General features: G+C 43.6%; 1 protein-coding gene and 1 long non-coding RNA gene across 2 annotated transcripts in view; one reads left to right on the top strand and one right to left on the bottom strand.

Moving 5' to 3' along the window:
- ACSS1 (acyl-CoA synthetase short chain family member 1) overlaps window positions 1–22,400 on the top strand; it is a gene marked incomplete at its 5' end in the record, with an annotated part of 82,782 nt that overhangs the window by 33,124 nt on the left and 27,258 nt on the right. The window contains 3 exons of the mRNA XM_084624254.1: window positions 11,484–11,683; window positions 13,194–13,369; window positions 20,705–20,857. Coding sequence (XP_084480380.1) covers window positions 11,484–11,683; window positions 13,194–13,369; window positions 20,705–20,857 — 529 coding nt within the window. The remainder of the gene's footprint in view (window positions 1–11,483; window positions 11,684–13,193; window positions 13,370–20,704; window positions 20,858–22,400) is intronic.
- Window positions 20,851–22,400, bottom strand: part of LOC311518434 — a 34,205-nt gene continuing 32,655 nt past the window's right edge. Inside the window, exon 3 of the long non-coding RNA XR_014710989.1 lies at window positions 20,851–21,216. This is a non-coding gene — a long non-coding RNA (uncharacterized lncRNA). The remainder of the gene's footprint in view (window positions 21,217–22,400) is intronic.

The following is a 22,400-nucleotide window of genomic DNA, read 5'->3' as shown; positions in this document are numbered from 1 at the left end:
ACTAACAAATTTATTTGAGCAAAGCTTTTGTGAGCTACAGCTCACTTCATCGGATGCATGCAGTGGAAAATACAGTAGGGGGATTTTATATACACAGAGAACATGAAACAATAGGTGTTACCATACACAGTGTAAGGAGAGTGATCAGGTAAGGTAAGCTATTACCAGAAGGAGAGAAAAAAAAACAAAACAAAAACCTTTTGTAGTGATAATCAAGGTGGGCCATTTCCAGCAGTTGACAAGAACGTGTGAGGAACAGTTTGGGGGGGGGGAAATAAACATGGGGAAATAGTTTTACTTTGTGTAATGAAACATGCACTTCCAGTCTTTATTCAAGCCTAATTTAATGGTGTCCAGTTTGCAAATTAATTCCAATTCAGCAGCACTTGCTACCCAAGATCCATAAACCTGGAAATCCTGGACGCCCCATCATGTCAGGCACTGGCACCCTGACAGCAGGATTGTCTGGCTATGTAGACTCCCTCCTCAGGCCCTACGCTACCAGCACTCCCAGCTACCTTCGAGACACCACTGACTTCCTGAGGAAACTACAATCCATCCGTGATCTTCCTGAAAACACCATCCTGGCCACTATGGATGTAGAAGCCCTCTACACCAACATTCCACACAAAGATGGACTACAAGCGTCAAGAACACTATCCCCGATAAGTTTTTAGATAAGCTATTACCAGCAGGACAGTGGGGTGGGAATAGGTATTGTTTCATATTCTCTGTGTATATATAAAGCCTGCTGCAGTTTCCACGATATGCATCTGAGGAAGTGAGCTGTAGCTCACGAAAGCTTATGCTCTAATAAATTGGTTAGTCTCTAAGGTGCCACAAGTCCTCCTTTTCTTTTTGCGAATACAGACTAACACGGCTGCTACTCTGAAACCTATCCCCGATAATGTCACGGCTAACCTGGTGGCTGAACTTTGTGACTTTGTCCTCACCCATAACTATTGCACATTTGGGGACAATGTATACCTTCAGATCAGCGGCACTGCTATGGGTACCCGCATGGCCCCACAGTATGCCAACATTTTTATGGCTGACTTAGAACAACGCTTCATCAGCTCTCATCCCCTAATGCCCCTACTCTACTTGTGCTATACTGATGACATCTTCATCATCTGGACCCATGGAAAAGAAGCCCTTGAGGAATTCCACCATGATTTCGACCATTTCCATCCCACCATCAACCTCAGCCTGGACCAGTCCACACAAGAGATCCACTTCCTGGACACTATGGTGCTAATAAGCGATGGTCACATAAACACCACCCTATACCGGAAACCTACTGACTGCTATTCCTACCTACATGCCTCCAGCTTTCATCCAGACCACACCACACGATCCATTGTCTTCAGCCAAGCTCTACGATACAACCACATTTGCTCCAATCCCTCAGACAGAGACAAACACCTATAAGATCTCTATCAAGCGTTCTTACAACTACAGTACCCACCTGCTGAAGTGAAGAAACAGATTGACAGAGCCAGAAGAGTACACAGAAGTTACCTACTACGGGACAGGCCCAACAAAGAAAATAACAGAATGCCATTAGCCGTCACCTTCAGCCCCCAACTAAAACCTCTCCAGCGCATCATCAAGGATCTACAACCTATCCTGAAGGACGACCCATCACTCTCACAGATCTTGGGAGACAGGCCAGTCCTTGCTTACAGACAGCCCCCCAACCTGAAGCAAATACTCACCGGCAACCACACACCACACAACAAAACCACTAACCGAGGAACCTATCCTTGCAACAAAGCCCATTACCAACTGTGTCCACATATATATTCAGGGGACATCATCATAGGGCCTAATCACATCAGCCACGCTATCAGAGGCTCGTTCATCTTCACATCTACCAATGTGATATGTGCCAGCAATGCCCCTTTGCCATGTACATTGGCCAAACCAGACAGTGTCTACGTAAAAGAATAAATGGACACAAATCAGACGTCAAGAATTATAACATTCAAAAACCAGTCGGAGAACACTTCAATCTCTCTGGTCACTCGATTACAGACCTAAAAGTGGCAATATTACAACAAAAAAACTTCAAAAACAGACTCCAAGTAGAGACTGCTGAATTGGAATTAATTTGCAAACTGGACACCATTAAATTAGGCTTGAATAAAGACTGGGAGTGGCTGTGTCATTACACAAAGTAAAACTATTTCACCATGTTTATTCCCCCCCTCCCAACTGTTCCTCACACGTTCTTGTCAGCTGCTGGAAATGGCCCACCTTGATTATCACTACAAAAGGTTTTTTTGTTTTTTTTCCTCTCCTGCTGGTAATAGCTCATCTGAAGTGATCACTCTCCTTACACTGTGTATGATAACACCCATTTTTTCATGTTCTCTGTGTATACTTACTGTGTTTTCCACTGCATGCATCCGATGAAGTGAGCTGTAGCTCATAAAAACTTATGCTCAAATAAATTTGTTAGTCTCTAAGGTGCCACAAGTACTCCTTTTCTTTTTGAGGATATAGACTAACATGGCTGCTACTCTGAAACCTGTCAGACTAACAAGTTAGTGTTATAACATTCTAAACTACAGTAGTGTAACTATATATGGGATCAAATTTATTAGGAAAATGATCTAACTACATTTCTTTTGCAAGATACCACATCTAGAAAGAGTATTTGATGTCTCATGTGAAAATAACTAGCCTCTTTCCTTTAGAGAACTGTAGAGGATCTTTCTGTGGTTAAAGATAACACCAGAGTTACTGGAGAACGTTTCAATAAGATAGGAGAACAGTCATAGGCATGGTGAGAGCACAGCCACATGCTGATAACAGCCAGCTTTTCCGGGGCCCTTTAGCACTGGTGGCTCTGTCAGCTGTTTGTTCCAGGTATTGGGCAGTGGGTTTTGAGGACCTTGGGCGGGGAAGGAACGGAAGGATATGATTCAGGAAGTTTTTAATAGAGGTACTATAGAGACAAGAGGAAAAACGTTTGCATTCATTAGGTTATGATTTTAGCAGGAGCATTGGCTCAGATAATGACTTGCTGGCTGAGTTCAACAGTTTTCTGTGCTTTTGCCAGCAGATGTTGCTATGATTAATAGGGCCAGCTTTGAGAGCTTGCACAGCATTTGTCAAGCATTCAGAAGAGAAGGAAAGCAAACAATAATTTTTCAAGGAAGAAAGTGATGATTATCCCAGCAGCCCTGCTTCCTTCTGGCATGGTGCTTCCACACACGAAGCCTGAACCAAAGCCCTTTGAAATCAATGGAAAGACTTGGAAGCCCATACCCATGGCCATGGAGCCAGCTGCGAGAGCAGTGCTGTTGCTTCTTAGCAGACAGGAATGTGCATGTTAGCTCCCTCCTGCTAATATTCCTAATCGCGCCATGTCAAATTCAATGAAAGAACAGGCTAGCCATGCGGCACCCTGTTGGAGGGCATCTGAGTGTTGCTAGCATGGCTCTTCAGTTATAGATTCAACTCCTACAGGGTCAGTTTTTAATTTTTTGAAAATTTAATTGATTTCCCCCAATTCCTTCACCTCTGCCAGAGACTGACAGTATGTGTGGTTTAGAAGGAGCCTGAGCCTAGAGACAGTTGGTTTGGGTAACAAGTTGCTTACTTCCTCTCCCAGATCGTTACTGCAGATATTAGATAAGACCAGACCTAGCCCTGGTCCCTGAGGTAAGCCACGAGAAATACCCTCCCACAGATGGACATGTAACCGTTTGTTTGTTTATGGCCAGTTAGCCATGCTGTTATCCAGGCTAGTGGCAATTCATTTTTCAAGTAACGTTTTGTGAGACCATTATTTCAGTTTTGTGCTGGTGTCAATCCTTCATTTTAACTAATTCTTCAAACTTCTTGTCTTTATTTTTCTTGCTAAAGACGAATTTTTGAAGAGAGAGTTCAGAATCTCATCCCTTTTGGGGTCATCATTAATTTTATCCCCATCTTCGTCTATGAATGGACCTGTTGTCTCCCGGGTCTTCTCTTTTTTACATCTGTAAAAGCCCTTCATATTCTCTTTGGCCCCTTTTGCTAGCAGGGGTTCATTTGCCTTTGCTGTCCTTATCTTCTCTCTGCAGACTGCAACTGACTCTGTGAATTTGGTTGCCTCCCCCTTTCTCGTTTCTGGTACAGGTTTTGTTTTATTAACTACAGCACTTTGAGCAGCCCTATTATGAAGCCTCATTGTCCAGCTCTTAACTCTTGGAATCAGCTTTTTCAGAGGAACTGCAGTCTGTTGTGCCATAAACTGGAGTGTCTTTAAGGTTTCCCCAGCTGTATCTTAGATTGGTGAATATTAATACTTCCTCTTTTTACACCATACTCACTAAATGTTTGACTTTCCCAAAAATCTAACACCCTTTCTTCGATTTCCTGAATTCAAGGAGCTTGTGATCACGGGTCCCAAGCGTCCTTATTATTTTGTCACTTCCACTGTAGATCTAGATGGCTTCTCTTGCCTTCCCTCTGCATAGGAATAATTTAGATGTTTGACTGGCCGATAGAGAGTCAAATTCCTCTACAAATACACTGTCTTGCAGATGAGAACCTTGCGAGTTGCTCCAAGATTCTCCTCTGGTGGTTTATAGTAGATCCTACAGCGTCCCCACCACACCCTGCATTGTCAGTTAGCTCCCTTGCAGTGTAAAAGTTTTTGATCTTCAAAACTCCACCCACTACATCCTTTCTTCCTCTATAAATATTGTACCCATCTGTATGGATATTTCGCTTTCGAGAATCATCCCTCTGGGGTTCCGTTATGCCCACTTGCTCATAACCTTCATAATTTAGTTTAGCTTTGAGTGGTTCTTGTTTGGTTCCCATGCTCCTTTTGTGTGCAGACGGGTAAAAGCAGGTCTGGGGTAAATGCCACTCTCCCACATAGATGCCTCTTTCCTCTCCAGGGCTGTTGTGATGGAACTCTGGTCTGCACAGCCTGAGGGAGCAGGTTGACGTCAGCAAGAAGAGCAAGAAAGTAAGAAATAGCTACTGTATCCAGCTTTCCTCCCCGCCTTTAAGTCCTTTGGGATTTACAGTGCTTAAAACAGTGTACGTTATTCCCCTTCCATGATTTTTCAGTCCCACAGAGGATGTCTGCTTGTGGGAGAGGCAGGTGCTTTGTAGCCTAGGTGAGAAACACAAGACTTGCAGAGGTAGCTTCCTGACAGACAGGGATTTTATTTAAGTTTCTTCCTTGTAGATTCCAGCTGCCCCACCTTCTAATAGCCACCTCCCCTCCAGGTCTCTTCCATCATGGACCTCACATCCAAGAAGGGATAACGTGACAGTGACTTAGCAGCCGTGGGTCTGTCCTCCTCGTCTGTGCTTTTAAGGTGCAAAGTTAACAGGTCAATGGAATAAAGAGCCTAAAGTTCTGTAACTGTTCCTGAATGCTTATTAACTCAGTGAAGCTCCGTCATTAAGCAAATAACTCTAGATCAGTCATGAGAGTTCCTGTGTGTTTCTACAGATGCTGTTTCTGAGAGCTAAGTAAATAAACAAGCATTTAAACAATTAGAATATAACTTCTGAATTAGGGCTTTTTTGGCATTTCTATTCAGGACAAGCAGGTAGTGTACTAATAAGCATAGACATATTTTTTTTCTCATTTTCCATTGCGGTTAAGTGGTTGTCATCCTGCTTGCCCACAACCATCTGCTTGAGGGTCATTTCCTCCTGTACAGCCCAGCTGATCAGCAAAAACAGTTTCTGTTTGTCTTGCTACATTTTATGTTTGATTTATTATCATAGCTCTCAAGTGTTAAAGAAGATTTGAACTGTACCTAGAAGCCTGATGTGACATTTTGACTTAGTGTTAGAGTAATAGTAATTTGTGCCATGAGTCCTGATGGTTGTGTTTATTTAAAAATTGCATTGAAACAAGGACTCTGAAACCAAATGATCTGAATAAACAAACTGCACACTGGTTGCATTCTGTGTCCACATGGGCACACCTGCACACAGCTCTGTCTGTATACCTATATAGCACGGATTTCTATGGGGCCTTTCTGCATAGAGCAGTGGTCTCCAACCTTTTTACGCCCAAGATCACTTTTCGAATTTAAGGACAACCCAGAATCTACCCCTCTCCTTCCACAAGGCCACGTCTCACTCACTCCATCCTGCCCCCTCACGGTTCCCCGTTCCTGGCCAATGGGAGCTGCGAGGGCAGTGCTTGCAGGCAGGAGCAGCGTGCTAAGACCCCTGCCCCTCCTCATGGGGCCATGCTGGCTGCTTCTAGGAGCGGCATGGGGTGTGGCAGGCAGGGAGCCTGCCTTAGCAGCAGCCCAGCAGCATCTCCGGAGACCACAATCGACTAGGAGAGTCCCCAGGATTGACCAGTCAATTGGGATCGACCGGTTGGGGACCACTGGCATAGAGCATCATAAAGTGAACTATAGATAGGGTTATTTATTCCCATTATGTGACATTTTAGAACAAGAAGTAAAAAGAATATGGGCGCTCATTGCACAGGAAGTCAATGAGGCTTAGTAAGAACATAGCAAGATTAAGGGGAAAAAGTTGGGCATTTATATGGATAACAAGAATATTCTGAGTTAGAAAACTTATTGCTAACAAAAATTTTGGAAGGGATATTAAACGTTGTGCTTTCAGATTTAAGCCAGCTGCTATTAGCAGTCTCTAGCTATTAGAGATCAGGATGAGACCTAATGCAAGGGGCAGATTACCCCACATCTGCTGGTCTATACTATTATGTTGACCACTTTTACAAGTCTAGGATATATTTTTGTACAAAGCATGCCTTGTGAGGTACCATTTGAAAATTCATGATCTGCTGAACATTATTATCCTGGTAAAATATGTGTATCAACATTGTATGTAAAGTTATGAGATTCTGCTGTGTAGCATTGTTATAACATACTCCAGTGTTAAGAAAAGCAGGCCCAAACCAGTTTTTCAGAGACCAAGACACACTGACACCCCAGCCAGGTGTTAAAGAGCTATCACTTGCTTAAGCTGCCATTCTCCAGGAACAGGAAGGTGTGAATAAGAAATTTACATTTAATCACAGGGACAGTTCAACCCTCATATCCACAAGAGACTACTTGTTGCTTGCACCCCAGTGCAGGGAGGGGTAATTCTCAAGGTGCGGGGAAGGGTATAAAAATGGAGGACACACACAACACAAATGACCTCTCTCCTCCTTCATCTCTGCTCATGACATCAACGACTCAAAGAACTGAACTAAGGGGGTGAGGTCCCAGGCTGAAAGGAGACCCAGCCTGTGAAATTTATTGCAGCATATGGTGAGATAAAATCTTTGCTTTTAAATTCACATAGCTTGTTAAGTTAAGTATTAGCTGCATTTTACTCTTTTATTTTCTTTTGTAACCAGTTCTGACTTGTATGCATCATCACTTGTAATCACTTAAAATCTATCTTTCTGTAGTTAATTAACTTATCTTATTGTTTTATCTTAACCAGCATGTTTGGACTAGTGTGGGAAACTCCATTTGGAATAACAAGGGTGGTGCGTGTAGCATTTTCCTTTGATGAAATGAGGGACTTGCTATGAGCTTGCCCTGTCCAGCACGCTACTGAACAAGACGTACATGTCTGGGGGACAAGGCTGGGATCAAGAATTTGAAGGTGTCTCCCCGTATATAGTTAATGAATGACTGATCAGAGTGCTCATGTATTTATCTGGGAATGAATTTGCTGGGTGGGGGGAGGGCGATCTAGGAGTACAGAACACAATTGCCCATTTTGGATTTGAGGCTAATTTTCCTGTTTCTTGAAAAAATCTCATGGGATTTTTAATGACCACCGATCGTTATTCTGTCTTCCCCTTTTCCCTCTGTGCGTCTGCATCCCATCCACCTCCTTCCCATGCAGATGGAGGTGCTATCTTAAAATATTAGGGGACCAAGCTAATTCCAACCTCACAGGATTCCTCTTGTAATGCTCCCATTAGCTGTATACATCCCACATGGTGCTAGAAATGTTGTGCTACCAGGAGTGCTGTGCGTGGCTGAGGCTTGGTCTGCACTTGAAAGTTGTATGGGCATACCTGTGTCAGCCAGGGGTGTGAAAAACTGGCCAGCATAGCCGTGCTAATATAGCCCCCAGTGTAGATGCAGCTATGTCCGCAGAAGACTGCTTCTGTCAATGTAGCTATGTCATTTGGGGAGGTGGTGTTCCTACATCGATGATAACACCCCTTCTGTTGGTGTAGGCTGCATCTGCACTCCTGGGCTGGGCTGCCATAGTCTCCAGGGTAGTATAGACCTACCCTTAGCAAGGTTGTGTGGCTTGTCCACATTAATTCATAATGAGGTGTGGTCTGTGTAGAAAAGAGTGAGTGAGTTTTTGCTGACCAGTGGAAGAGTGGCATGGGAGAGTAGGACAGAGTCAGTTTTTCTTTTTAATGGTTGGATGCAAAATATCTTGAGCTTCTGTCAAAAAAAATATTGACGCCATCCCTGGACCTAATGTGGTGATGGGGGCGCTGTGCTGCAGAGACGGGGGTGGGTGAGTTACTAGAGGGTACTTTCCTGTCTGAGTCAGCACTAACCCCAGCGTACCAGTGTGGTGCTAGGGGAGATAAGATCTTTTACACCCACACACACCAAGATCCAATGAATTTCAGAACCTAGGAGAGAGTTTTCATCACATGTGATCTCCCTGCCATGCCCCAGGGCTGTTGTTTCCTGGGTTTCAGCAGCTCAAAGCTCCTGCTGCCTTCAGGGGGCCCCAGAGCTTTCCCTAGCCCTCTGGCTACTTGGCTCATGCTAGCTCCTTTACCAATACCACATCCTGGAATAATCTGGGTTGCTCTTGGAGTTCTTCAATCCAAGCACTAAACCATGCTGAGACCTGTTTTGTTTGTGAACCATGACAACACCTTGCCCCAAGGTGTGGCTGTTCTGGTCTGTTCTCCACAGTACGGATGCTGAAGGAAATGTATGAGAAATTGCAATCTGTGAAGCGCACAATGCTGTCTTTTTTGTTTGACAGAGGACCATTTCTGCCATTAACCCAATGCATCACGTGGACAGGCAGTGTGACTAGTGCATTTATTCTTATTCGGTGCTTTTGAGTTTCTTTCTACAAGGAAGTAGATTGTGGTTTTGTTCTTGTGACAATGACCCCCTGTACCACCATTCCAAATGATGTCATACCATAATGAAATTATACATTGTAAGGAGCATGACCCAGTTGTTGATCACACTCTTGTAAAATATACTGTTCAGACTAGTCTCTCAGGGGTATATTTCACTCTGCCTCTGCTCTCATACATGTAAAATAAATGCAGTGTTTATCCTTGCAGCGTAGACATTTCTGAAATATCAAGTAGTTACTGCAGTTCTGCTCCAAGATGCCAAAGTTTTTTGTTGAAGTGAATTTATGGCCTGATTTTCAGAGGTTTTGAGCAGCCAGAGCTTCCACTGAAGTCAATGAGAGCTGTGCCGCCCAGCAGCGCTGAAAATCGGGCCATACTTGAAGAGCCAAATATAGTAATAGGCTTGCAGCTACTGCAATTGCTGCATTGCTTAGGCAACCTGGCAAAACACAAAGACACATTACCGTCCATTCTACTGCCACCTACATTGTTCCACTGATATTATTCAAAGGTTCATTCATATATTCAAAGGCCAGAAGGGACCATTGTGATCATCTAGTCTCACCTCTTGTATAATATAGGCCAGAGAACTGCACCAAAACAATCACTAGAGCAGATCTTTTAGAAAAAAATCATCCAGTCTTGTTTTAAAAATTGTCAGTGATGGTTAATTACTCTCACCATTAAAAATTAACTCCTTATTTCCACTCTGAATTTGTCTAGCTTCAGCTTCCAGCCAGTGAATCATGTTAGACCTTTCTCTGGTAGATTGAAGAGCCCATTGTTCAATATTTGTTCCCCGTTTAGCTCCATATAGATGGCAATCAAGTCATCCCTTAATCTTCTCTTTGTTAAAATAAACAGATTGAGCTCTTTGATTCTGTCACTATAGGCGTGTTCTCTAATCCTTTAATCATTCTCGTGGCTCTTTTCTGAAGTGTCTCCGCTTTTTCAGTATGCTACCCTATACAGACAGAGGAGTTTCAACTTTTGTTTTTGTCACAATTAAGTGTCTGCTCCCCTGAGGTGATTTTGAAAAGTAAACACATTCTGTTGTCTCTTAGTGCAGTTTGGATGCTTAGGACCATATACTTGATCTGCATATGCAGCTCCCATTGACTTTATCACCAATACAGATGCCCATCTGGATTAAAGACAGTGTACAATAATGCTTTCTCTGATGAAAGCATGTCCTGTAAACTTCATTGAAGGGCTGCAGTGCACTTTCTAGAGAGATGGAGGTAGCCTGAAATGTTGAAGACCAAGGCAGCTTATTCTGGGAGTGTCTCTCCTAAATCCCATGGCCAGGTGTTCTGCCTCTGTGGATTTGTGAGAATAGCAGATGCTAGTGGGGACTAAATTTAGCTGCTCGGCAAACCACTGTTTTTTTTTTGTTTTTTTTAAATCATTATCTTATCCGGATGGTGAATTGCATTGAGGAATGAGTGGGCAGCTTGGAACAGTGAACTGGCATAAACCAAAATTCATATAAAAACATATTAGCTTGATTAAAAATCTTGTAGCCTGACGTGCAGGAGATCAGACTAGATGATCATGATGGTCCCCTCTGGCCTTAAAATCTGTAAGTCTAAATATGGTACCCTATCATTAAAGAGAATCTGTGTCCGAATGAACCCTGTAACCACAAGACCAATCCATTTCTTACCTCCACATATCTATGTATAGCCTCCTCTTCGTTATTTTGTGGCTGTCTCCTCAGCTTCTCTTCTGAGTGCTGCATTGGTTACGTGCAAGTGTTGATTTTGGCTAGGAGCTGAAAAAGCTGGGAGATTGCGCTGTTTACATCAGATATAAAGGAGCTACAGATCTGGGCATAGACTGAGAACGGCTGGCGCTTCAGCCTGTGCTGTCTCACCAGCTCCCCAACGGCCTCATATAGGGTATGTCTACACTGCAGTAAAGGTGATTGTAGCACTGGTAGGCATGCCTCTCCGGGTGTTAATTCAGATAGCACGGGTAACAATAGCAGTGAAGACAGCGTGGCATGGGCTTCAGTTGCCTGAGTACAAGCCAGCCAGGGACCCTGGGTACCTACTCAGTGGGGTTGCTAGCCTCTGCTGAAGTCCACGCCACCACCTTTCTGATTATTATTATCTGGGCTAGCTAGATTTAAAGTTAGCTTGGGTATGCCTACCCATGATACAGTCACGTCTTCCCGTGTGGTATAGCCATCCCCAGAGAAGCTGGAAAGTATGGGGGAGAAGATTGAACCTTGTAGGACTATACAGATAAGAGCTTTGAGGATGGATGAGCAGTTGCCCATCATGACCCTCTGGGTTCAGGTTCCTACGTTTGTAGACATAAACCTTTAATTAGGAGTAAATGAATGTAAAGCAGCTTGCAGGTGAAAATGACAAGAAACTCTCTTTCTGTGCTGCAGGGAACTTCTGGACATGACCTGCCGTCTTGCCAACACACTGAAGAAATATGGAGTACAAAAAGGGGACAGGGTTGCAATCTATATGCCTGTGACTCCACTGGCTGTGGCTGCCATGTTGGCTTGTGCCAGAATTGGTGCTGTTCATACAGTGGTCTTTGCTGGATTCAGTGCAGAATCTTTAGCTGGGAGGATCATTGATTGTAAGTAGTTTTAAAATGATGAACAAGCATATTAGGAAAGTGCTTTGCTCCTTGGAGGATTGATCCTTTGATCCAGATTCAACATTCAGCTTTCAAAGAAAGGCACACCCAGAATATGGTTGGCTTATTCTCCTCTTGCCGGGCAGTTCAGTTCTCTCCTTAGCAGAAGCATCAGAGTACTATCACTGCGTTGACTCTCTATGTTCCTGATTGTCATGAACGGCTGGGGGTTTAATAAGCTTTCAAAATCACTGTAACATCAGTCAATTTTAAATGGCCGTCAAATAATGTTTAAACCATAGGGAAAACTGAGATCTCTTGAGGGGAAGGGGAGCTGGTTATGTTCTCTTATAGTGAAGTGACGGTATCCTAGTGCATTCTTGTGAAGTGCTAACTCTGCAGTGTGTAATTATTTATTTGTATTTGTGAAGTGCCTAATGGCCCCAATTAAAGATCAGGGCCCCATTGTGTTAATCATGGTATAAGCATATATCGACAGTTGCTACCCCGAAGAGGTTATAATATAAATCAATAAACCAATGATAGACAACACAGAAACAAAGTATCAAAAGGCAGAGGTTTAATACAAAACATTAGGTCCTATGTTTATTACAAGTACATCTTTTAAAAAATCATCTTTCTCTATGGCTAGCATGAGGAATTAAGTCTCGGAGTATTTTGAATGGAAGGTAATCTAGGCGGGGCAAGTAAAGGTTTTGTCTTATCTCTGGTAACTAGTGTAGGGGTTATGGGTAAACATTCCTTTATTATACAGCTATATATCTGCTACATAAATAACATAACATGAAATGTGTGTTGCAATTTGAAGTGCTATGTTGAAGTGGTACAGTTGTGTTATGGCTCCCAGGAAAATCCAGAAATCCTGAAAACCCCACATGAGCTAACTGGGTGCTAGAAATCCACTGCCATCTTTTAAAAAAACAAAACAACCCCCCCCCCAAAAAAAAAAAATCCAAAGGACACTGAATTTGCTTGGAATTGGGGTTGAATGGAAGATTTGAAGGGGCTGAAATGAGCTAAGATCAAGTGTAAGTAGTCTCTTGGCCTGTCCAAAGCCGTGATCAAGTGTCTTGATGTTTTTGGTCTTTTGGCCTTGAGATGAAAACCTTGTCTGTGTCTCTTGGACCTTGAAGTGAAAAAATTATCTAATCCATAGAAAAGGTATGAGAATTGTCTGGAAGAAGATGGTGTTTACTCATTAAGGGACCTGATCAATTCCCATTAAAATCAGCGAAAAGGCTCATTGATTTTAGTAGGCTTCGGATCAGGCCGTAATTCTCTTCCTCTACCTTGGGATTGCAAAGGCCATCTTGCCTTCAGTTTATCAGGATTACAAGGAGCGTTTGTCAGTGATGTTGGCTGTTACTGTCTGATAGAATTTCTGAGTAGCCGCACCATTGTAATGTGTGACTTAATATCCCCATGTGTGACACAGGGTGAAGGTAGTGAAAAACAAACTGATAGGTCTGTAAAATCTCTCTCTTGTTAGCTGGCTGCAAAGCTGTCATTACCTACAACCAGGGAGTCAGGGGAGGACGAGTTGTAGAGCTGAAGAAGACTGTGGATGAAGCTGTAAAGAATTGTCCAAGTGTCAAGCATGTCTTTGTGGCTCAGAGAACAGACAACGCAGTCCCCATGGGTAATCGTGACATTCCTCTTGAAGAAGTATGTTGACTTTGTTAAATGTCACCCTTTTATCTAGGTATTTCCGACAGGGTGTGATGGTTTATATCTCAGCAGGTCCCCATGCCAATTACCAAACACATTTTCAGGGACAGTCAGAGGCAGGGCTAGAAGCTGTGTTCTTATGTAAGGGCACTACTAGCGGAGCTAAGGAGAAAGTACAAAATCAGCTTAATCTGGAACGGACACACTTGTAAATGACCCGGACTATTTTATATTGGCCTTTGTTGCTATGTAGTCTCTGTGCATTATGCTGACGAGGAATATCTCTGTGGTCTGTGTAGTCTCATTTTATAAATGTGGTAGATTAAAAGAATTTGAAGCAATTACGTATTTTCTTTTCTCTCCTTTTAGTATTTTAAACCTCAACTTTTTTTTCTTTGGTCTGGTTTCTACAAATCCAGACTGCTGGCTTCAGTCTGTCTTCTCTGACACATGTAGCAAAGGGATAAAAAAACCTATGGCTGGCCCGGATCAGCTGACTCAGGCTCGTGGGGCTTGGGCTCTGGGGCTGAAAAATTGCTGTGTAGAATTTGGTCTATGGCTGGAGGGTCCCAGAGCTCAGGCTGCAGTCCGAACCCGAATGTCTACACAACAGTTTTTAGCCCTGCAGCCTGAGCCCTGTGAGCCCAAGTCAGCTGAGCCGAGCCAAGCCAGCCGCGGCTATGCCATTGGGCTTTTATCTGCTGTAGACGTGTACCCTCAATCCTCAGTCAGCAATTTTGCTTGCTCCAAGGTAGGAATGTAAACACTGTTTAAAAAGTTTAAAGATTAAGAAATATTTTGTTTAAACGGTTAACTGATTAAAGGGCTGGCTAGTGTGGCTGGGGCCAATCCGGCCAGTGTGGCTGGGGCTGGAGCCGCTCCAGCTGGGGCCAGGACTGTTTGGGGCGGGGCTGCTGGGGCCGGCCAGTTGGTTGGCCTGGGGGGGTTAATGGTTAAGGTGGGTTGACATTTTACATCCCTACTCCAAGGCTCCTGCTACTGCCCTAGTCTTAACCCCCTCCCCCAGATCAGAGGAATGGTTATGGCACCCTTCTCCTAATATGGGCGCTAAGACCCGGAGTACTCTAAACAAAATGGTGTTACTTACAGTTTCTGTAGCTTCTGCTGCCTGTAGAATGCCTTGCATTTACACACAACCGGTGTCATAGAATCATAGAATATCAGGGTTGGAAGGGACCTCAGGAGGTCATCTAGTCCAACCCCCTGCTCAAAGCAGGACCAATCTCCAACTAAACCATCCCAGCCAGGGCTTTGTCAAGCCTGAGCTTAAAAATATCTAAGGAAGGAGATTCCACCACCTCCCTAGGTAACGCATTCCAGTGTTTCACCACCCTCCTAGTGACAAAGTTTTTCCTAATATCCAACCTAAACTTCCCCCACTGCAACTTGAGACCATTACTCCTTGTTCTGTCATCAGCTACCACTGAGAACAGTCTAGATCCATCCTCTTTGGAACCCCCTTTCAGGTAGTTGAAAGCAGCTATCAAATCCCCCCTCATTCTTCTCTTCCGCAGACTAAACAATCCCAGTTCCCTCAGCCTCTCCTCATAAGTCATGTGTTCCAATCCCCTAATCATTTTTGTTGCCCTCCGCTGGACTCTCTCCAATTTTTCCACATCCTTCTTGTAGTGTGGGGCCCAAAACTGGACACAGTACTCCAGATGAGGCCTCACCAATGTCGAATAGAGGGGAACGATCACGTCCCTCGATCTGCTGGCAATGCCCCTACATATACATCCCAAAATGCCATTGGCCTTTTTGGCAACAAGGGCACACTGTTGACTGACTTACTGGTTAATTGCAATGACCAGAACAATGTCTTTCATTGAGGGAACCAGAGCAGATTACAACAGATTCTCCCCAGTGGGGACAGGAACCTTAAATGTTGCAGCTGCATTAGTTCAGAAGATGGCCCTTTGAATTACGTTTACAGTGGACTGCAATGCCTGGTGGTTGGAAATTACCTCAAATCCTCTCTCCCTGCAACAGTACTAAGTATCAAGGAGAAAGTGCTTCAGGAATTCCAGAATATATCGATGCTACTCCAGCCGTAACCATGCTGTGTGTGGACATGCCAGGACGGTTCTGTCAATCTCTGTAGAACATCTTTTACCTCCCCAAACTGGACGTACTGTGTGGAGCTGCAGCAATAACCAAGACACAGGAGAGGCATTAATATACGGAAAGGACAGTGTAAGTGTCCCATCTCTACTGAGAATGATTGTTTGGGAATATTTACAGTCTACATGGCCTGGGGGAGAAAGGAGTGACCATTAAAATGTGTTTTAGATGGTACATCTGGGAACATGCAGCTTGATGCAGAGTAGCTGTGTCAGTTTGTCAGAAGCAATAAACAAAGTACTTGGCACTTTTGCCACTGGAAATCACTACTTTGCAGCTAAAAAAATGACACAGGAGTGAAAATACATGTACTGGGCCAAGTATGCTCCAGTTATAGGAGGTACAGCTAATAATAAACACTAACCAGAATAAACCTGCCTTGTTGGTCAGAAACTATCTTAGTCCATGAACCACGTATAAACTGGAGCAGTGATGTCTCCCTGAGTCTGCAAATAACCTGAAACAATTGATCTGAGAGATGTAAACTGACCAGGCATCAGTTAATCCTGAAACTTAATATCAACATCATTATCATTGTTGTTAAGTCTTTCCTTGTTGATCATTTTAGGATAAACATCCAGCTACTATGTTTATCCCACAATCCCAAACTGCCTTCCATGCAGTCCAAGGTACCGAAAGCCCTAACTATTCCTTTCTCTAGTAGTTGCCAAAAACTTCCAGCTTCTCCTTTTTGCGGTGTAGTTGTGTGTTTTTAATACAGATATCTGAGACACATTGAAAATACAGGGACAGTGTGAAAGAAATTGAACTCCATATTAAAATAAATGACACAGGGATACTGTACGGATCAGCAGGACTTGAACCCAAGCCTGCAGGCAACCAACATCCCCACACTGTCACTTGGTGGCAATTGTAGCCTGGCTGCTCCCTCTGACCCACAGTCCACAGAGGTTGCTATGACTGCTGCTTCTGAACTCCTGGGATTGATGTTGGCTATGACGTGGATTCTGACTCCCAGTCGACCCCTGGAACCTCAACACTGACCCTGATGCCTGGGATTGACCCTCAGCTTGACTCCTGACTCTGGCTCTGACCCTTGGCTTCGGTTCCCAGCTCCCAAGGTCCTACCTACCTTTGCCCAAGATCCTGACACAGACGAAATTATTCATTTTCATATTTAATTCACTAATATACTCCAAATTTGAACTGAACTGATGCTGCTGCATTGGAGTGCTACAGGTACCAGTTGGTTGTGCTGCAAAATTTAAGTCCGTCTTGCTGTGGAGCACGTGGGGACTTTGTCTTGCCTGGGTTGGGTATATGACCATCGGAATATGCATTGACTAGAGGTCACAATAAATACATGATATGATGAGCTCTGTCATTTGCCGGATGTGTAAAATTTATTTCTGACCCTATTGGGTGCTTGTTTTGGTAAGATTGATTTGTCAAATGCTTAGAAGTGACTGGAACTAGATGCAGGCTCTCAGGCATATTTGCTTGTAAATACAGGTCACCTTACAGTGTTTAAAGGGCACTTGCAATTACTCACATGGGTCTCGGCAGACAGATGCCTAAAGAATCTTGAGGGACGCGCTTATTCCCCAAGAACAGTACAGAGTCTGCAGGAAGCAGGCTGTCTGTCAGCTTTTCCAGCCACATGTGGAGTATTTGGAATATACTCATTGCCACAGGCTTGATGCACTTGAGGAAGGGGTTGCAGTTGTAGTCCTGTCAGCCAGGCTCAAAAATGTTTTCTAAAGAATGATCATCTTCAAGTCTACTACATTTCTACAACCCTTTTGGGGAGATCTTTCAGCCATGTTAAGGTCTTCAAGTGAATTGTTGCAGAGTGACAAGCCATGGAAATAGTTAGAGGAGTGTGATGGTACTTCAAAAAAATGAAAACAAAAGCAAGAACAAGGAATGCCTTGGGGTATTATGATACACAGCACTCCAGAGTCATAAAGAGTAGGAGTTGTGATATTGCACATGGCTGAAGATGGCAAGAAGAGATGGGTTGTCTTTATTAATTATTAATGTATTATATTTTAAATAATTTTTTACATAAAAGCAGGCCCCAAGCAACATGGCTGTGGGCCCAGGGCACATTTGTAACCTGGGCCCCGTCCCATCCCACACAGATAGATGCATAGGGATAAACAGACTCATGGAGATTGTATAAATAATGTTTAGTCAAATTCAAATGTCCACAGTTTTTAGTCTGAATTTATTTCTCATGGTGATGGGCTTGTGGCCCTCTGGCTGGGTCCCTCCCTGGGACCATACCCTGGCAAAGTGTCCCCATTCCCACCTCTCACCCCCCTTTATTTGTGGCCTATACAGTGCTCTAACTTGCATGGCACTTTACAGAGATTAAAAAGGATTTGTCCCCGCCCTGCCTGGTCTTTACTATCCCAATTAGGCACAACCCTATGCTGCAGGCAGTGTGGAACCACACTGTTCTAGAGCAAAGGCACTCAACCTTTCCAGAGTACTGTACCCCTTTCAGGAGTGTGATTTGTCTTGTGTATCCCCAAGTTCCATGTCACCTAAAAACTACATGCTTACAAAATCAGAAATAAAAATACAAATGTGTCACTGAAAATTTGCTGACTTTCTCATTTTTACCATTTAATTATAAAATAAATCAACTGGAATATAAATATTGTTGTTACATTTCAGTGTATAGTATACAGAGCAATATAAGCAAGTCATTGTATGAAATGTTAGTTTGTACTGACTTCGCTAGTGCTTTTTATGTAGCCTGTTGTAAAACTAGGCAAATATTTAGATGAGCTGATGTACCCCCGGAAGACCTCTGTATATCCCCAGGGGTACGCGCGTAACCATGGTTGAGAACCACTGTTCCAGAGGGAGCAATGGGAGACGTAAATAAGAAAAAAATCTCTGTTTATAACAATGAACCTTTTATTATGATACAATTCCACTAATATCACTGTATTTGAAAATTTTGTTTAGTTACAGTACCTAACCCTTTGAGTTAGCTGTACCAACATTGGATGACTGAACATGCAACGTTGGGCATTGATCTTATGTATTTATTATTACAATACTGAAGGCTAGAAATCAGCAGGACTTAATAATGCCAATGGTTTACATGTGAATTTTGCATGTGAATTTTCGGGAGAGTTCCACAGGAAAAAAGGACATTTTCTCTGGTTCATACACTGATTAACTGCTTTGTGTCCTTGGCAGATACTGCTGAAGAGGCTTGGAAAGACCCTGTTCTCTCCCAAATGAGTAGGTGTACAATAAATGGCCAGTCCAATTTTGTGGCAGAGGAGGCTTTGGAACACTAGTGAGAAAGGATAGTCTCCCACCTGAACAAGGTGGTTCACTTCAGGGGACTGTTTTTGATCATCTCTCCATGCTATGGAGCAAGAATGCGACAGGATCTGCACAGAGAGCACTCTGAGACATGTCAGACGGTGGCTGAAGTGGGACGCTAGCTCTGTGTTCAGGATTTGATTAAGATTGAGCAAAAGGCTGTGGCGTTTGCATGTGATAGTAATGAAGATGCTAATCTTAGCACCTGTGCATCTGGGCAAATGGCTGACTTGAGTATGGCAGTGCCTTCCTATTAATTTTCCTGAGAAAGATACATTTTCCTTGTATAGGTCAGCAGCAGTAAGAAGTAACTTCAGCATCCACAACAGCCTTAACAAAAACCACTAAGGAGTTTATTTGCATTATATATACTCCCTGGGAAGATGGTGTTTGATAGTGGACCACAAGTAACTAATGAAGAATGCCAGCAATTTATACAGAAGAAAATTAAATCATCCCTCCTCTTCAAATGGGGGTGGAGCATAAACTGCTGATATCTGCACAGTGAGCCCACTCCCCTCTGCCTTGCACTTGGGCCCAGTGGATATAAGACTGTTAAAGCAGAATGGCAGTGTTTTTGTACCCACTTTGCACAGGTGTAAATGACGCCACTGGGTGGAAGGCAATAGGAAGTCAGCCTCATGGGGCTGTATTTTGAATCTAGGCCCAGGCCTGAGCAAGGAGTGATGTGTAAACCACATCATCCCAGGAGTAGCTCTAGGAGGCACTGTGACTAAGATGCCCCTGCTGAGGCATAATTGGAATATGGAGGTGAGCAGGGGTATTGATTTACTGCTGACCTGCAGCAAATTGCTACCTCTCCACCATTGGGCCAGCTACTCTCCCCCACTTGAGGGGTGAGGGTAGAAGCTAAGCCTTCACCCTCTCTCCAGTCACTTGTTCTAGGGAGGGAATAAGCGGGCCAGGAACCCCACATACTCCTGCGTGCCAGGTCCACGGTCAGGGTAACTTGAGTAGGGATATAAGGAGCTCTTACTCCCCCTCACTCCCTTTTGTCAGCACCTAGAATGTGTCAGAATTGAGCCCATAGCATCCTGAATGCCCTCTGCTGGGAGTTCTACTGACAGCTGTGCCTGGTGGGTGACATTGCCTAGGAGGCAGCAAAGGATTCTTACTAGGGAGTTAGCTGGGTCTCTGGAGCGCGAAAAATAAAACGTGGATTTTCTCTTTAAAAAAATAAGTCAAGCCTATGCCATGTATCATCAGCAGGGGCTCTCAGCTCCTTCTCTAGCCAGGAAATGGAGGCAGGCATTGGGAAATCCTAAATGTGACTTAAAATTAGACTGAGAAGTGTAAATTAGAAAAAGAAGACCCCCGCCCCATGGAACTTGGCCCCTAAAGACCTTTCTGTTATTGCAAAGTGTGGCTCATTATGGCATCACACTTCTATTTTCTACCTGCAACTTTTATCCTCCCAAAGTCTTGAAACCTATGAGAGTCCCTGCTGTTTTTATAGATGGCTTTATTAATCCAATTCCCTGAAATGCCTGAGACTCACAGAAGTGTGGGTCTAGAGAATGGGTGCTGCACACCTTCCACGTGAACGCTTAGGTGGGGTGTGCTGCACACATTCGTTTGTTTCTGAGTCAGGGGAACAGGTGGTGCCTGTCATTTGAGCATCCATGCCAGGTCATTCTTCATCTGCTGTGTCTTCATGCTATGTCATTCTTCATCTACTACTTTGCCTTTCTTTTAGTAAATACTCAGCTCTTGCCAGTCTCTCTGCAGAAAAAGATGGCATCAGAAGAAATGACAGTTCTTCTGTACGTAACTAGGAGCCTGGTGAAACACTGAAGTGTTATGAAAGGATTGGTTGCGTGAGGCTAACGTGTTTCTTTGCTACTTCTCTCGTCTTAGGAGATGGCCAAGGAGGCTCCTGTGTGTGCTCCTGAAAGCATGGACAGTGAAGACATGCTGTTCATGCTTTACACCTCCGGGAGCACAGGAAAACCCAAAGGGATTGTTCACACTCAAGCTGGGTATCTGCTTTATGCTGCTGTGACACACAAGGTACCTCAGCAGTGTTCCTTGCAAAAAAGGAACATTTGTGCTTTATCAGTATTGATGTGGGACATTTGTTTGTTTAATAAGGCTGCTTCTGTTAGTGTTTGCAAATTATGTGGCAAATTGTGTGCAATCGAGTTGAAAAGTACACAAGAGCATATGAATAATTAAACAGCATTGATTTGCTTTCAGGAAGTACACTACTAGGAAAATCAGATCCCGGGGGTTGTAAAGAATCCAAATGATGCAGTGACTCCACCTGAGCATTTTGAATTCATTCGTCATTTGCTGGTTTAGTTTTGCACTCCAGTACTGCACTGATTGTGCTGGATTCCGAACAAGGGCCCTCCTTTTGTGATGCTCATCTGTTGAAGAGCAAACAAATTGTATTAACACTCAGTATTTCTGCCTCTGCCACTGATTTGCGATGTGGTGCTGGGCAAGCCCATTAGCCTCCCTGTACCTTCATTTCCCCCTAAGCCAAATGGAGCTAACGAGACCCTCCCAAAGGGGTGTTGTGAGGCTTAACTTCTTACAGTTTCTGCTTTGAGATTCCCTCCTGAAAAGTGTAATTGAAATCCATATATGATTATACTGAAGTTTCTAGATGAGATTTCAATTCTAGTCCCAGCCTCTCTCTCACTTGTAATTTTCTGAGATATTCGTCTTTGGGTTAATCTCAGCTCAAAGGTGAATTTTAGAACGTTTGAGGATTATCCATTCAAGCCGATGGGCTGAGCTGTTAAACCTTTCTCCAGTGGGGTGGAGTCACACCAGTCAGCTTTTTTCTTTTTTTTTCCAAACAGCAGCAAGGTGGGGCATACAAATCTGTTTGCTTCTCAGTCCAAGAAGAAGGTTCCCAACTTTGCTCTAGGCATTCAGAGGGTCTTGCTTCCTACACAGATGCATTCCTCTTAAATGTACTGCCTTTCAAGCACTAGAAAATGTACTGTAGGAATATTCCAGCACTGGTAGGAACATTGACTGGCTGACTGATGAGATCTTTCCTGCCACTCCTTTCTATGATCCTTTGGTTTTGATTTCAGAGTAGAGTGTTAGATTTTTGTTGTACTCTCAGTTTTTTTGATTTAAAAGGTAAATCTAGCTGTAACTTTCCAGCTCTGGTAACATGCATCAGCTGGTGCAAGAAGGTAGATTTCCTAGGTAGAACATTTCTGATAGCTGAGGAAGTATAATCAGCCCCAGATGCTTGTTATCTAAACTATAACGTGAAAGGCTATACGTGTGTGACTGAAAGTGAATGGAGTGAGGAGTTCCTAGGGCAAGCTGAACGACAGTAAGTCTCCTATGGATACCTTGTTTCCTTCATTAATACCCAGGGTATTAAACTGGAAACAAACAGAACACGTTGTAACGGTAAAGTTGGCTAAATCCTGAGGACCAAGCTGCCATGAGCTCAGGAGTCCATTGGCATTGGTGGGGCACTGTGCAGGCACAGGTGGCCTCCTACACAGTGAGGGATGACATCCTTCATTCTGACTCAGCAGACTCCCACTGAAACCAGTGGGTCTGATTTAAGGACTAAGAA

This window comes from Lepidochelys olivacea (assembly GCF_965140295.1).
Source record: "Lepidochelys olivacea isolate rLepOli2 genome assembly, chromosome: 3".
NCBI classification, from domain to species: domain Eukaryota; kingdom Metazoa; phylum Chordata; order Testudines; family Cheloniidae; genus Lepidochelys; species Lepidochelys olivacea.
The sequence above is the reverse complement of the archived record's forward strand: the minus strand, read 5'-3'. Positions and strand labels throughout refer to the sequence as shown.